Source organism: Tenrec ecaudatus, chromosome X (genome assembly GCF_050624435.1).
Source record: "Tenrec ecaudatus isolate mTenEca1 chromosome X, mTenEca1.hap1, whole genome shotgun sequence".
Classification (NCBI taxonomy): domain Eukaryota; kingdom Metazoa; phylum Chordata; class Mammalia; order Afrosoricida; family Tenrecidae; genus Tenrec; species Tenrec ecaudatus.
The window spans coordinates 30,441,827-30,457,769 of record NC_134548.1 but is presented as its reverse complement, the minus strand read 5'-3'; the positions used below and the strand labels follow the sequence as shown (position 1 = coordinate 30,457,769).

The 15,943-nt window shown below is 42.8% G+C and overlaps 1 protein-coding gene across 1 annotated transcript; it reads left to right on the top strand.

Annotated features, from left to right (window-relative positions):
- Positions 1–14,837: 14,837 nt before the first annotated feature.
- Positions 14,838–15,740, top strand: TASL (TLR adaptor interacting with endolysosomal SLC15A4). The gene has a single exon (XM_075538605.1). The coding sequence runs from the start codon at positions 14,838–14,840 to the stop codon at positions 15,738–15,740; it is 903 nt and encodes a 300-aa protein (XP_075394720.1).
- The last annotated feature ends 203 nt before the right edge of the window (positions 15,741–15,943 follow it).

Here is a 15,943-nt window from a genome sequence, read left to right as displayed (position 1 = left end):
GCATATAAACACTAACCATGAGGAGAGGCCCTGAGAAACTGCCCTGCCCGGCAGGGTCTGGGAGTGCCTATTTATCTTCACAGCAGATTGTTGTTGGCATTTAAAAAATTACATGAATGAGTGAGAACTCATATTTATGACAAATTATCGATCAGTAGAGTGAGTGTGGGGAGAGCAGTCCCAGAGAGTTCAGCCTTGATAGGAGGAAAGTGAATTTTGCTGATGAGCGTTCTTGCACAGAGCGCTGTGATAAGCTATTTTAACCAGATAGTTTCATTGATAGGTTTCATTTTTCTGAAAAGGGGAAGCAAGGCCATTCTGCGCCTCACTGTGGGTTTGTTACTGCCTCCTCCCCCGCTCTTTCTGGGACTTCCCATTGCTCCTTTTGCACACATTAGACTTGAGCGAAAACAACATCCAGCCCTCACCATCTATGGGATCAATAGGAAACGAAATGACAATGCCGCGGGCAGCTTAGTTTCTCGGGCTTCGCTTGCGAAAGCAACGTGGCCTCACGGAAGACTTGCAGGACATTTCTGGAAAGAACCCCGGCTGACTTGCTCAACTCTATGCTCCAGTGCTGTGTTTCTGTGGGACTAGAGGAGCAGATTGGCAAGTGAAGGTAAGCACCTGGAGGCAATACTAACATGTTCTGTCCTTTAGCCTCTCGCAGATCCTTAGCCCTTTATTGCCAGACTGCAGAGCCGACCTTAGGATGTTTAAAACGCTTTAGCTCGCCTAATCACAGGCGAGAGGGGCCTTGTCAAGGCAGCAGCGGAGTTGGATGATGAGAGAGAAATCAAACCAAACCCTTGGGGCACATTGGGATATTTTCTGAAGTATTGTTTTTAATCTAAAGTTTGCACTAATCAGATCAAAATGTTCTTGTGTAATTTACTCAGTCCTCTTTGACTAGTGACTAACCAGATTTAGCCATAGTGCTTGCTTTACTCTTTTTTAAGTGTTTTATTGTCGTTGGGGTCAAAGATTACAGAGCAAGTTAAAATTTCGGTGTTTTTAAAAGCCTGAAAACCTAAGCAGAAGTTAGCTGGGACAACACACAGCTCTTGAATTCAATTATACTGATGAGACTGATGGTGTTTTGGAGATAACAGTCACAATCAGTCTCATTTGGACCTGACTCTCAGTGAGTTCAGCCAGTCTGTGGTAAGTCCAGTTCTTTAGGGCAGGACCTCTTCAAAGCGAATGTGAGCTCTAGGGAGGATGCTTTCGAAATCTCAGCAGGGCGAGCTATTGTTAGGAGTCTCTTTGGACTTCAGACCTTCGTTTTCTTTCATATCTCTACCCGTGCTTGAATGTAGGCCTGGTGTAGGCAGACTATTTACATGAATATTTTTTATCACATTGCTTGCACCGATCAGTTGGAGAACATTGTGCTTCTGAGCCTCTCCCAGGAGGGACGAGTATTTGAACGTGCTGCTAAACGTTCATAAAAATAATCATGGAAATTTTGTGGGTGTGAAAAGGTAATGGACTAAGTCCATTTTAGTCATTGAGACATTTCCAATCATGGGCATAATGATAATTTTAGATGGACAAGATGTTGTCCATGTAGGCCCTTAACAAATACACTAGACTGTAAATGTGCTTTCTTTAAATATAAGTTGTAGCTACTCCCTTCCTCCCCATTTTTATTTGGAAAATCACTCAAATTTACATAAATTTGAAAGAAAAATACAATGAAAACCCATATTTCTAATGTGCAGATAAATCCATTGTTATTATTTTGCCACATTTACTTACTTTCTCACCTTTTATGTACCCCTTGAGCTGTTTGAGAGTGTATTGACCAAAGGGCACTTGTCATCCGATACATTCATTGTCTATGAATAAGGGCCGTCTTCTACTTTATAATACCATCACCATATCAAGGAAATTTATGTCAGAACAATATTATTATGCAATATATTTTCCACATTAAAATTTTACCCAGGGGGGTAGGGAGGGTAAGGGAATTGGGGAGTGAATGCGGGAGGGGGAAGGGAGCACTAGAACTGATTATGATGATGTATATACAACTCTTTTAAAAAGCGATTTAACTATGGAAGTGTATGATATGTGAATTTTATATCAATAAAACTGTTAAAATAAATATGAGCCAGAAAAAAATCTCCCCAATCCCTATGTCCTCTAGAACTTGAAAAATATTTTTTAATTAGTTGGAATTTAATACATATAATATATCATTGCATATTTCAATCACATCAAGTAGAATTGTACAATTGCTACCACAGTTTCCAAATGTTTTTTTTTTCTACATGGACTCCTTGACATGGTCTCCCTTTTACCCCGTCACCCCACCACTGTTCCTCCCTCCCCCTGAAACCCTTATCCCACTTGCTTTCCCTCTACATTCATCGATCCTAGGGTTCGTATACTGAAAAACAGAAAAGCATATAACACGGCTTCAAGAGGGGGACGGCCATTGATACCTTTGGGATACACTCTATTATGAACGAATCAAAAAACAAACAACAATAATAAAAAAAATAGAAACCAGATAAGGTCCAGCCTGCGCAAACAACAATTTTTGTCACGCCTATTGCAATGAACAGTTATTTAATTGGATGATGTTGAATTACTCATTGTATTTTGACTCAAAATGACAGGACTAGAAATTGAATAAATGTAATCTCACTGTTTAATATTCCAATTTGTGAGATGTCAAGGAAAGGTATGAAGAAAGTACAAACTATGACAGTAATATATTTACTCACAACCTGACACCAAATTGTACGTATTCTGAAATAAGGAAAGCTACACATCTACAGAAAATTCTAGGCAGGAGCCATTGTGGTTGGTCATAAGAGAACCAAACCAAATAAGAAACCAACCCCTAAATTATTTATTTACTTGGTGGTCTTAAGATGGGAAACAGAGATGATCTAAACTTACTATTATATCCTCATGGGCATCAAGGTAGACTTTCCCAAGTTAATTTATTGAGCTAGAAACGCTTTCTATTTGATAGCTGAGTCGACCATCTTGAATTGCTTTGTAACAGGGATTGAAAGCAGGGTGGGCGGTGGCTTAGAGCACTTGTCAATAGATGTCCAAGGAAAAGGTGAAGTGAGACATGTGGGACTCAAGGCATATGAATGAAAGAATGGCTGCTTCCAACTGGAAAGAATAGTTATTATAAATAATAATAATATTAAGGAAACTGCAGGTGCCATTTTAGACAAGGAGGAAATTTCTAAAGGGTCTCTTTAGGTAGGGTAAAATTCTGGGGGAAATTTATAGCTTATTATATAAATTTGGTTACATGATCATGGACCGATTGTGAATAAATACTTCAGTGAGACAGCCGTAACTTTCAGCGATTTATATGAAAGTCTCAAAAATAAATAAGGCATAAACACTTAGATTGGAATCATGTGGTCTCATTCAGATTAGGGGAAACATATGTAGAAAGCCCTGTGTGGGTAAAATGATTGGCAGCTACTTAAAAGTTGGACATTCAAGCCTGTTCAGAGGTACCCCGGAAGAAAGACCTGGTGATTGACTTCCCAAAAGTCATTCCCTAAAAGCCTAATAGAGCACCGTTCTGTGACTCACAGGAGTTTACTATGAGCCAGAAGCCACTCCATGGCAACTGGCTAGAGAGGTGAAGAGAGAAAAAGAAGATGTTGAGGCTTAAGGTTGTGTTAGTCTGGGTTGACTAGAGAAACAAATCTAGGGAGACACTCATATGTGCATAACAAAGAGCTTTATATACAAGAGAAATTGGATATTGAGAAAACATTCCAGCCCAATCCAGATCAAGTCCTTAAGTCCGATATCAATCTACAAAGTGCTCTTCAGACTCACAAAACACAGGCAATGATGCCGATGGCAGGAAGATCACAGGGCAGTGGGTGGAAAGTCTTGTGGATCCAGTGGCAGTGGAAGCATCTCAGCACTGGCGTGGGTCTCCACAAGGCTCCTCCATCTCCAGGCTCTAGCATAGCTCCATGGCTTGTTAGCAAGAAGACAAAGAAGAGAGTCTGTGTGTATCTGGCCTCCCGTGAACTATTTATCTCTGTGGTGCCTTCAAATGAGGCCATCAAGCTGCCACCTGATTGACAGGCTAGACTATCCCCTTCACAAGTTGACACCAGATTATGTAACTACCAGAAAGGGTTTTCAGAATATCAGTAATGCATCACTTCAACTTGATCTTAAGAAGAGTTTGCTTCATCCTCAAAATTGAGACATCACATTTTCTCACCAATTGGAAAAAAATCTATAATAATGTACTGAAAAAATGTCCATGGAAATAGTTCATCTCAGATATTGCTGGTGAGAATAAATTGGCCCAAGCTACTCGACAATAGTTATCATCTAATTATTCCATTCCTTCCATTCTAACCCAAGGAAACATTCGTGGAAACATGTACAGCGCAGACATATAGTGATGAAAGCAAGCAAACTCTATGTTCTCCATGAGAAATGACTTGCTCAAATAAGATGTGCCCACAGTATGTAGTATTTTGGGAAAAGGCAGAGTCATCCAAGCTTCACAGCTAGCTAGACCAGTAGAAAGCCTTTCTGTTCTCGGTCTTCATTTCCATGAGGTCACTTCCTGTGATGCCAGAAGGGAGCCCCTCTCCACTGGCTTCATGTTGCGGATAGCTGCTGATGGCATCTTCTTGGCTCCTGGCCTCAGACTCTTCGGTGTCTTCTTTTCTATGGGCCCCAAATGTCCTTCCAAAGGCCGGATCACTCCAAATTGTTCCACTCCCTACCAGTTTCCACTCTTCTCACTCTCCTTTTGTGATTTCCAGTGACTCCTTCATCCCAAAAGGGGTTCCAATGATTTATGTCACTGGCTAAGGCAGCACGTGTTTTTGTGCTAATATTGCATGCAATTCTGATCATGATTTTGAGTAGGAGACAGAAACACCTAGTATCTCTTAATTTAGGGACAAGGATTATGGATGGTTGGCTAGGGGCAGTGACATTCTCATGATAATTATCAGATTATAAAAATTCTAAAAATAATTATGAGACTTTGCAGGATATGAGATTTGAGTTGTCAGTATACTCACTGCCCTTGAGTCAATGCTGACACATTAGCGAGCCTACAGGACAGGATAGAACTGCCCCTGTGGGTTGTTAACGGGAGTAGAAAGCCCAGACTTTCTCCCACAGAGTGGCTGGTGGTTTTGAACTGCTGACCTTGTAGATTGCAGCCCAAGGTGTAACCACTGGGCCACCAGGGCTCAGTACAGAATTTTATAATTCAAATTAAAAAATACACGTCTGGATGGGAATGGTGTTTGGTAGGGATTGGCGGCAATTCTGCATGGCTGGACCTTGCGCTCTATGGGGCACAGGCAGAGATGAGTTTGGTAAAGCAGATCAGAACCACACATCGTGACAGCCCAGGGCTTCATGATGGGGGTGCTAGTCCGGAGAGATGAGAGAAACAAATTCACAGACCCTCATATGTGTATAAGAAAAAGCTTTATATAAGAGCAATTGAAGAGTGAGAATACATCCCAGTCCAATCCAGATCAAGTCCATAAATCTGATATTAGCCCCTATGTCCAATACCAATCTATAAAGTCATCTTCAGAATCACGAAACATATGCAAGGACTCTGAATTCAGGAAGATCACAGGCCAGTGGGTGGGAAACCTTGTGGCTCCAGTGTGGATAGAGGCATCTCGGTGCTGGCAGGGGTCTCCACGTGTTTCCTTCAACTCCAAGGCTCTGACTGCCATCAACCTGTCTCCATGGGGTCTCCACGTGGCTCCTGTAGCTCAGGGCACTAGTGTAGTTCCATATGTCTCATCAGCTGCAATGTATCTCTGGGAGTGAGCAGAGAGTCTCCCGCCTCCGAGGAGGAATACAGGAAATCCCAGAATTCTCAGGAGAAGGCCATGCCCACCCAGAAGCCTCATTGGCAGCCTAGACTCCACCCCTTCACTCATAGTCCTCTCAAACTGACAACAGAATATTCAACTACCCCCACAGACATTATCCCAGAGACGATGGGGAGCGGTAGCTAAATTACCCTTTGGCGGATGTTTAATTAGGGATGAGAGGATGCCAGCCTCCAGTGGTGGTAATGGTTAAGAAAAATGTCTATATGACTAGATTTGAAATTCTATTTTTTCCCCCGTGGCAAAATCAAAGTGTCGATAAGCCATTGGGAGATACTTGTAGTACGCCCAGCCTCCCTTCAGGCCTAAACAGTGACTTTCCTCCAGAGGGCTCGATGTACTTCACTGTACTCTCCTTTATCCTGCGAGTCCTGCTGCTATTAAATAGAATCAGTGCTGACACCTGATTCCTGGAAGCCCAAATTGCTTGTTTTCATGACTGGGTGATAGCAACAGTTCTCTGCTGCGCAGTAGAGAATGAACACATGCGCTGACATTTATAAGCCTGGCCTGGAATCTGGCCTCTAGTACTTTAGAGCTGTGTGGTCTTGGGAAGATCATTTTTCGTACCTGGATCTGAGTCTTCTCATTCTGAGAGCACTGATGCTGGCAGTGCCTAATGCACAGTGTTGTTGGAAGATTAAAGTTAACATGTGGAAAGCGCCTGGTGCACAGTTGCTAGGAAGATGATATTGTCTCTGCTTTGGAGCTTATGTCAGGGGTCAGCAAACCAAGGACCATGGGCCAAATGTAAGCTTCTGGTTTTAGCCACGGAGGTGCTTAGGGACCACACTCACACCTATTCATTTATATATTATTTGTGGTTGCTTTGATGCTGAGATGCCCTGGTGGCATAGAGGCTTCCTTCCACATTGTTAAATCATTTACTTGGAGTTCAGAAGAAATTCCAATGTAAAACTTTCATACCAGATTAGTATTTGCAGGGTTACTCTGAAAATTGTTCTTATACTTTTTGTATATTGACACATGCCTAATTTATATGCAAGCAGCTCAAACAGGGAGTCCAAGAGGAAACCTAAAGATGGAAAGATGTTGGGTCACATGTTGGGCTGCTAGCAGGGGAGTGGGGGGGGAGGGCGGGGATTGCAGGCCTTCTATTCCCATGAAGAGCTAGTCTTGGAAACCCACAAGGGCTGTTGTACCCTGTTCCATAGGGTCGCTCTGAGCCTACAGTGAGAGCGAACTGAGTCTCAACAAAGACCAAATGGATTAAGATGAAAATATTAATTAGCAGGCTCTTTGCAGAAAAAGCTCGCCAACCTCCGTGTTAGGTGTTTCCCAAATGGTAAAGGGCTTAAGGTAGCAGCAGTTGCTTGTTAAGTTAGCATAAAGCTTCACCTGTCTCCTGTGAACCAGCCGCTGAACTCAAACTTGTGGTTCGCCACTTAATATGTGGCCCAACCTCCTCGTACAGTGATGCATGCCCTCTCTCGGTCTCCTCTTTGGCTCTGTGATTGTGCTGTCTGGGTGCAAATGCAAAGTGTAGCTATAGGCAGAAGGTATGGCACCCGCCATTTTCAGAGTCACCATGTAAATGCCACCCTGGCATCAAGAACTTCTATCTCAGTTTCTTTTGAACTCCAAGTAAATGATTTCACAAGGCGCTGCACTTCAGCGCGTATTTCTAAGTTGTGATTTTGCACATCAGGCTAATTTTGGTATTTCCCTGTCTTGTAATGATTAATGTGGGCTACATTTGCCTAGAACATCTCATTTGCAAATGTCCTTGGGTGTCATTTCCTTCACACTTAACCGGTCTTGGAGACTTCTGGAGATATATAGCGTTTCTAAGATAGGAAACAAAATTTCAAGTGACCAAATATGTTTGAACCATGAAAATAAAGTATAAGTTTAAACTTTAGTGCTGCAGATGACAAGCCTAATGATAAGGAAATTAGCATTTGTTTTCAACGTTTCTTGTTATAATACTTTTGAATAAATCCCATGATTCTTTGTGAGACCTTCCCAGGTAATCACTGAGATTTATTATGAAAAATGCCACAATTAATCCCAATAAACCCAAGTGATCTTTCTCTGTTGGTTCATTTTCACTTTTTAATGTGTTGTGCTATGTAGCAATTATTTTATTTCATGGACTATTAAAGAGTTGTTATACAGATTAAGGGCCTGAAAATATATATAGAATTTTCATTTGTAAGTTTTACCCGTTATTACTTTGTTTAGTTTTAAAGCTGGTTTTCAAAGTTGCGATAGCGTGCTCTCTGCTGCCCTCTGCTGTCCATTTACAGAAACTAGTTTGGGTTCCGCATAATGCTTACCTAACTTGTTTCTCTTGTCTGGTTTATAAGAGGTATCCCAGTTTGAGAGGATTCTGGAGAGAATTCGATCCCACCTTCTCATGTTACAGCTATGTAGTTGAGTCTCTGAGAGTTCGAGATCATTTGAACAGGGATTGTGGTTTCAGAATGATGACTTTGGACACAATACCGGGTTTTATTTTATTTTATAATTTTATAATCCGTCATGAACACAAGAACAGGACTTACAGCTTCGTCTCATTGCGAAGATAAACAGACATCATCCACAGAAAGCACGTAGAATAGTCTCTGGAATGCAGTTAGTACTACATCGATATTCATCTCACTGTCATTGAGTCAGTTCTGACTCATAGCAACTGTTATCAGGCAGGGTGAATTGCCCCTTTAGGTTCCCAAGGCTTTGCATCGTTGTGGGAGCAGAAAGCCTCATCTTTCTCCCATGGAGAGACTGGTGGGTTCGAACTGCTGATCTGATGCTTAGCAACCCAACACATGCCACCAGGGTGAGTTGTAAGAAAAGACTTGTTAGGACAGAATCCCAATTGGCATAGGTAAAGCATTTAGCTGCGAGCCAAGGTAGATAGTTAGATTTCTCGGGTGGGAAATACCCCGGTTCTTGGCTTCGCACCAGAAAGAATTCTCGCTGAAGCCTGGTTTGTGATCCAAGTAGGTTTTTAAAAAGGATAGAAGTTTCAGGCTTTACAGTAAGTGGACACAGGTACCCTCGGGGACTGCACACCCACATGTGGCGGCCTGAGGCCAGAGAGAGAGAGACTGAGGCACAGCTGAGTGGAAGGCGGAGGAGCAGCTGGAAAAGAGAGGGCAGCGGCCTCCAGTTTCTGGTCTTTAGGGCTTTCAGCTGGGAGGCGTAGTCGATGGTACTGGTTGACACCATTGGCTGAATTAAGTCCACCTGGCTCAGGCTTGAATTTGCACATAGCCCTTAGCCGGCATTGGCTTCCAACGTCCTGTCAGGGGTCCCTAGGCATGGAGGGGAACAACCCCCTATCCTGTTACCTGCCAGGTAGTGTGAACCCACTAGCCTCCCTACAGGGGAAAGATATGGCCATCTGCTTCTGTCAAAATCACAGCCTTGGAAACGCAAGCTGCAGGCTGCTCTGTCCGATGGGGCTGCTCTGAGTCAGAATCAACTTGATGGCATTGGGGTTGGTTGTGGTCAGATCGCCAATTACCCTAAAGCCACTGGCTGAAGTCTTTGAAATGCTAGTTGAATTTTTCTTTTGTTTTTGTTCCCCCTTAATGACTGCATTCATAGACAACATGTACCTACAAATGTAGATTTTAAGACTGTGACTTGCTCAGCTCACTTGATGCTCTTGTAAAAGTCTTTGCAAAGCTTTGTGATACCCCAGCTGTTGCTGCTGCTCCTTCATCTGCTTAGCACGCCCTATAGACTGCCCCCATCCACGTTATTATAGAACACTTGCAGTCTCCTCAAACTCCCAGTAATTGCACCCACTGCCCACACGGAGACGGTGCTTTCAGTGACTGCTCTACTGAGTTCCCAGCCCGAGTCTCCAAGGGACAGTTGGCCATTTGGGAAAATGGCCTCAAGTCAGACTCAACAGGACTTTAACTAACCATATCAGCTCCCTTCTTGGCTCCTTCTACTGACTTTCCCCAGTGTAGACCCCTTCCCCGTCTGCCCAGAATTGTTTTTGGCTTCTCTAGCTCCTTCACTTTCACTCTCAAGATATTTACTTTTTCAAAATCACGTCTTTGCCCTTGAACTGCTGTGATCCATAGGATTTTCAAGCCTTTCTTCCTAGTCTGGCTACTGTTTTAGCAGTGATCTAAATCATTCTGCCATCCCAGAAAGTTCTATTGGAAAGTATTGGTCTAGGTATTTAAAAAAAATTTTTATTTACTCAATTTGCCCTAATTCATTCCCAAAGTGCAGAGGTCATTTTCTAAGTCTTACTTCGTGACTTAGTTCATGGTCGCTTTCATCTTCTTCCCCAGGAGCCTCCTGATCTGTCCTAACCACGTGGTTGCCTTCTGAGTCTGTGACATAGCTTTAATTCTAGAATGCCCTTCCACTAGCATTATGGGTAAGACTCTCTCTGACTCTTTCTAGGCTCAGAAAAACATGCGAACATGGGGTGGAGCCTTCAGTCTGTAGCTCTTCAATATACTTACTTGAGTACTGCCCACCCCTGACATTGAGTACAAATATCCAATCACCATACATCGCCCAGCAAAAAAGCCAACCCTTTGGCATATCTTCGGGCCTCCTGCGTGGTGCCAATTGTTAGGCACCAAGCCGAGCGATGAAAAGTTGGTAGTGCAAATCAACCCAGAGGTACCTCAGAACAAAGACCTGGTGATGTGCTCCTGAGAAGTCACAGTTTTGAAAACCCCATGAAACAGTTTTACTAGAGTCTACTAGACAGCAATTGGTTTGGTTTTTGGTTGGTTTGTCACCGATTAGGTCCAGGGGCATGTACATATCTAGTCCATCATTTCTCCAAGTCCTGATGGATTTGGGGTAACACCTGTGCAGACCCTGCAGTTGGGGGAGTGTCAGGGAACTCTGAGGTTCGCAGTAGAGCAGGAATGTGGTTTATGGCTGTTATAACGTGCCATCAGTTGTGACCCATAATGACCCTATGCAAACAGAACCAAATACTACCCGGTCCTGTGTCTTCCTCAGTCATTTCTATGCCTGAGCCACTGTGCCGATCCATCTTGTTGAGGGCCTTCCACTTTTGCACTGCCCCTCTATTGGGAGGTTGTTTAGAAGGTGACAATGTAGAGCTTGAGTGGACTTCATCTCATTGGCCTCTAGGGCTCCCTACCCTACACTAGGGGCATCATGCTTCCCTTCTTCCAGTTGTTCCTGAGAATGATGCCTTCCTAGTGTAGAGGCCAGATCTGGGGCTCAGGTGAGCCAAATTGAGGGAGTCTCTGGCCTCTCTGCTGTGCTGGATTTAATGATTCCTTTTACCCTGCTGTCTTCTTTATTGATTTAACTACTCTGGCAATGCACACTGTTGCTTGACCACAAACGGAAAGGATGGCAATTCAAACACACGAGAGATAGATAGGAGGAAGGTCTGAGATTAGTCACAGTCATGAAGATCCTGTGGGGCAATTCTACTCAGCATACATGAGTCAGAATCAACTCCGGCAGTGGCAACAGGATAGTCCCTCGCCTGACTCCAGCGGAATATATCTTCCATTGACTTCCTTAGAAATGTACTTTCAGTTCTTTGGTGCTCCCCCCCCCCAACCCCCACTACCAGATCCTCAATTCTACCTTACAAATCAGATTAGTCCAGAACATGCACACTGCTACACATAAGAGCCCACAACACAGGGAATCTTGGATAGTTAAACCCTTCAGGGTCAACAATGAGAGTAGAGATGCCAGAAGATTATGGGAGAGTGGGGGAGAAAGGGGGAATCTATCACAAGGATCAACCTAGAACCCCTTCCCAGGGGAACTAACAATGGAAAAGTGGGTAAGGGGTGATGGAGGATGATGTAAGATATGAAAACAATAATCTATGACTTATCAAGGGTTCATGAGGGGGGGGGAGAAATGGGAACTCATATCAGGGGCTCAAGTGGGAAGAAAATGCTTAGAAAATGATGATGGCAGCCTATGTGCAAATGCCCTTGATACACTGGATGAATGTATGGATTGTAATAAGAGATATAAGAGCCCCTAATAAAAGTATTTTAAAAAGGGGGAGTGGAACGCAGAAGCATGGAGGTATGCTAGAGAGGGTCACCAAGTACCGGAAGCTCTTTTGCTTTGTTATTACCTCCCCAAGGAGCACAGAAGGTACTTAAGCACTCAACTTATTCAAAAGGCTAACAATTGGAACCCACCAGCAGCTCAGAGGGAGAAAGGTCCTGGCCACTTGCTCCTGTATAAGTTATATCTGAGGCAAGCCCTTGGGACTATTCCATCCTTCCTAATAGGGTGGTTAGGAGTCAAGATGCACTTGATGGCACCGAGCAACAATGATCTTTTCATGCATCTAATGTTTGCCTTTTCATCGGATATGAAGCTTGTTTAGTGCAGAACAACACTTAGGGAAGGTTTTGTTTTTTTTTTCCCTGGAAAGAATACCACATTCTTTCTTCTTATGTGGTCAGTATGCTTGGCCTGCAATAGGTGTTGTTAGGTGCCATCAAGTAGATTCCGACCCATAGCGACCTTATGCAAACAGAACGAAGCCCTGTCCAGTCCTATGACTTCCTCACAGTTGTTCCTCTGTTCGAGGTCATTGTTGCAGCCACAGTGTCTATCCATCTTGTTGGGGGTCATCCTCTTTTTCACTGCCCTGAGCATGATGTCCTCCAGGCACTGATCTCTCTGGACAACATGTCCAATTGGTAGTTAACCGTATTCGTTGAGGATCTTTGACTTTGTATCTACATGGTCTATAATTGTGCTGGCATATAGTTAACACTTAAACAATTGATGAATTTGCTGAATATATCTTGAAATATTTCCAAAAACAGAAGTTAAACATCTAAACGGCTACTTACATAGAATTAAAAAATATATATGTATTTTATTTACTTATAAAATAATATCCAGAGGAATGAAAAAGGAATGCTTTTTCTTTAACACGACTCTTACTAACAGCTAAACAATAATCCTTTTTAAAAAATTGGTGAAGACATGCACAACACAACATGCACCCATTCAGTAATTCCTGCATACTTAGGCAATTGCCACTGGTTACATTTTCCACATTGTTGCTATCTATCTCTACCCACATTGTTTTACACCATTACTTTGGCTCTCTGTGCCTCTTAACATTGTCATTTGTATTTTAGAGTTACTCTTGTCAACTGGATATCCTTTAGACAATTCTTTGAAACAATGCAATATTCAAGGCTGGTATTCTCGATTAATTGAATGTATCTGTGTTTAGTTTAAAGACCCTTTTATGGGATGGGTTCAGTTCAAGATTTAAAGATTATTTCAGGAACATTGATTTAGGGGTTCTTCCAGTCTCAATGGAGCCAGTCATAATTTTTCTTTTTAAATCTTCCTTTTTGATTTCCCGCTGAAGTTGGCACATCTAGTTTTGAAGCCCAGACCTTAAGGCCAGGGGAGACCAGCCCTTCGCATTGTTCTTCTGACCCAAGTGCCAAGAATGTCATGGCATTTCTGTTTCAGAAAAGCAGCTGCTGGTTTCTAGTCTGTTCTAGCCACTTACGACTCCAGTGCCAACTGTTAGGGGTGAGGAAAGGAGGCAGGTGCAGGAAAGAACCATGGTCAGGACAACTCCCTAGTAACTAGGGTATGGATAAACACATCCTTTGGAAGCATTGACATTTATTTGAAGTGTTCAGAGAAGTGCAGGGTATAGGGCACGCAATCAGTTCTAGTCTGTAAGGTAGAAAAGACTTTATGCTCCTTTTTAATGAGCTGATAATGAATTTATTTTCATGCTGGGCCACAGTTGCCAGCTATTTATTTTAAATTAAGAAATATTTGTTGAGTCCCTCCTAAATGCAAATAACTATTCTAAGTTCCAGGAATAGAATGAGTTAAGATACAGCTTTTGCTTTCAGTAAACTTTACTGCATATTTCCTCATTCTTTTTCTTGTAAGCCAATGTACAGACTATCTATATTGTTCCCAGATTTACAACTTCTCAATCATTTTCCATTTCCTGTAAGGCAGAATGCAAATGCCTTTGCATGCTTCCCAGGGTCCTTCATGATCAAATTCCAGAGTCTTTTCATAATCCCTTTAGCTATGTGCAGCTTCTTGGTATACTAAGAATAAGCCAGGCCATCACTTTTTTAAGTGTTATAAAAATATCTATAACAAAATCTTTGCCAAGTCAGCAGTTTTTGAGAGGTACAATTTATTATACACTACTTATATTACTCATGTTATTCAACTATCACCCTTAATCATGGCCAAATTCCCAACCACCATAAGCAAGAACTCACTGTTTCCTTAGTCATCCATCACCCATCATCGTGTTCTCTTAAAATTATGGGCACCTGTGACCGGACTCTTCCTTACTCTTGACAATTCAGGTGAACTCCCCTACTCTATGACATATAAGTAAAGGGACTTTACTTCCAACTGTATTAGGAGCCTCTCTGCTGGCCTTCCTTCATGCCTGTCATGATAGGTATTCTAAATCACCTAATACTGAAATTGTTTGTATCCAGTTTATTTTTTCCATGGTGGGAAATTCTCTCAAAAATGGAACTGAACTCTATTCATCTTTATATCTACAACACACACACCATAATCCTGGTACATAACAACCCCAAGCCAAACTCATTGTCACCGAGTTGATGCCCATATATAGTGACCCCATAGAACAAGGTAGATCTGCCCCTGTGAGTTTCTGAGACTGTAACACTTCATGGGAGTAGAAAGTCCTCATCTTTCTCACAGGGAGCCCCTGATGGTTTTGAACTGCTTATCTTGCAGTCAGTAGCCAAATGAGTAACCACTATGCAACCAGGTTTCCATCCTGGTACCTTGCAGGCATTAACTTGCTGGTGGCTGGGCGGATGAATGACATGGCTTCTTCCTTCATTGTCCATAAATTTTTCAGTATGTCAACTGTTGATTTTTAAAGCTCCCAATGTTCTTTTTTCTGCATTGTTAATAATGACCTCTCTTTCCAGAATGCTGTCAGAAGGTTATATCAGTGGGATTGCCTATTGGAAGGACATCCAGTGTGACTGTGCATCTCAGTATGAGCAAGTGGCTGAGGAAAAGGAAGAGGAGTCAAATGCGGATGCTGTTCTCGACTATTCCTCTGTGGATGACACACAGGTGAGAAGTCTCTATGTGAGCTGCAAGTCATCTGTCAAGTTTATTTCCTCAGTGCCTTCAAGAGAGAGCCAACCCAGCAGAAGCCAGAGAGTCACAGTGGTACAGACCACCCCCAACCCTGTGTATCAAAGGCCAACCTTGACCACAGTTGAAATCTGTAGAGACCACAGTTCCAGTAGAGAAACCTACTTGGTGCCGCCATCCTGCAAAAGTATTTGCAAGAATTATAATGACTTACATATTGCAGGGGGCCAGGTGATGGCCATCAATTCAGTGACGACAGGTTTTCCCTCCGAGAGCAGTTTTGAATATGGCCCTTTGCTGAAGTCATCAGAGATCCCTTTGTCCATGGAGGATTCCATTTCCACTCCGCCCAGTGACTTTCCCCTCAAACCTATCCAGCGCTACTCATCCTACTGGAGAATAACGAGCATCAAAGAAAAAAACAGCCTGCAAATGCAGAAGCCTATTTCAAATGCGGTGCTGAACGAGTACCTGGAGCAGAAGGTAGTAGAGTTATATAAGCAATACATTATGGACACTGTGTTTCGAGACAATTCCCCCACCCAGATTCTGGCATCTGAACTGATCATGACAAATGTGGACCAAATTAGTCTTCAAGTGTCTAGAGAGAAAAATCTGGAGACTTCAAAAGCCAGAGATATAGTTATTAACCGTTTGCTACAGTTGGTGTCCAGCGAAATCAGTACTCCTAGTCTCCACATTTCTCAGTATAGCAATGTGAATCCATAGCGAGGAGGCTACCATTCATCTGTCACAGCTACTCAACCCCAAAGCAAGACAGTCTGACATTTACTCTGACCATGTGCAGGAGGAGTGTGGAAGGGAAGTCAAGAGCTAGGGAAGGAAAGATTGGCTGAAAGTCAGGTGTGAATTGAGGGGGAAAACTCATAATACTCCACACAATGAAGGCAGGTTGGAAGGAGCTGTGAAGA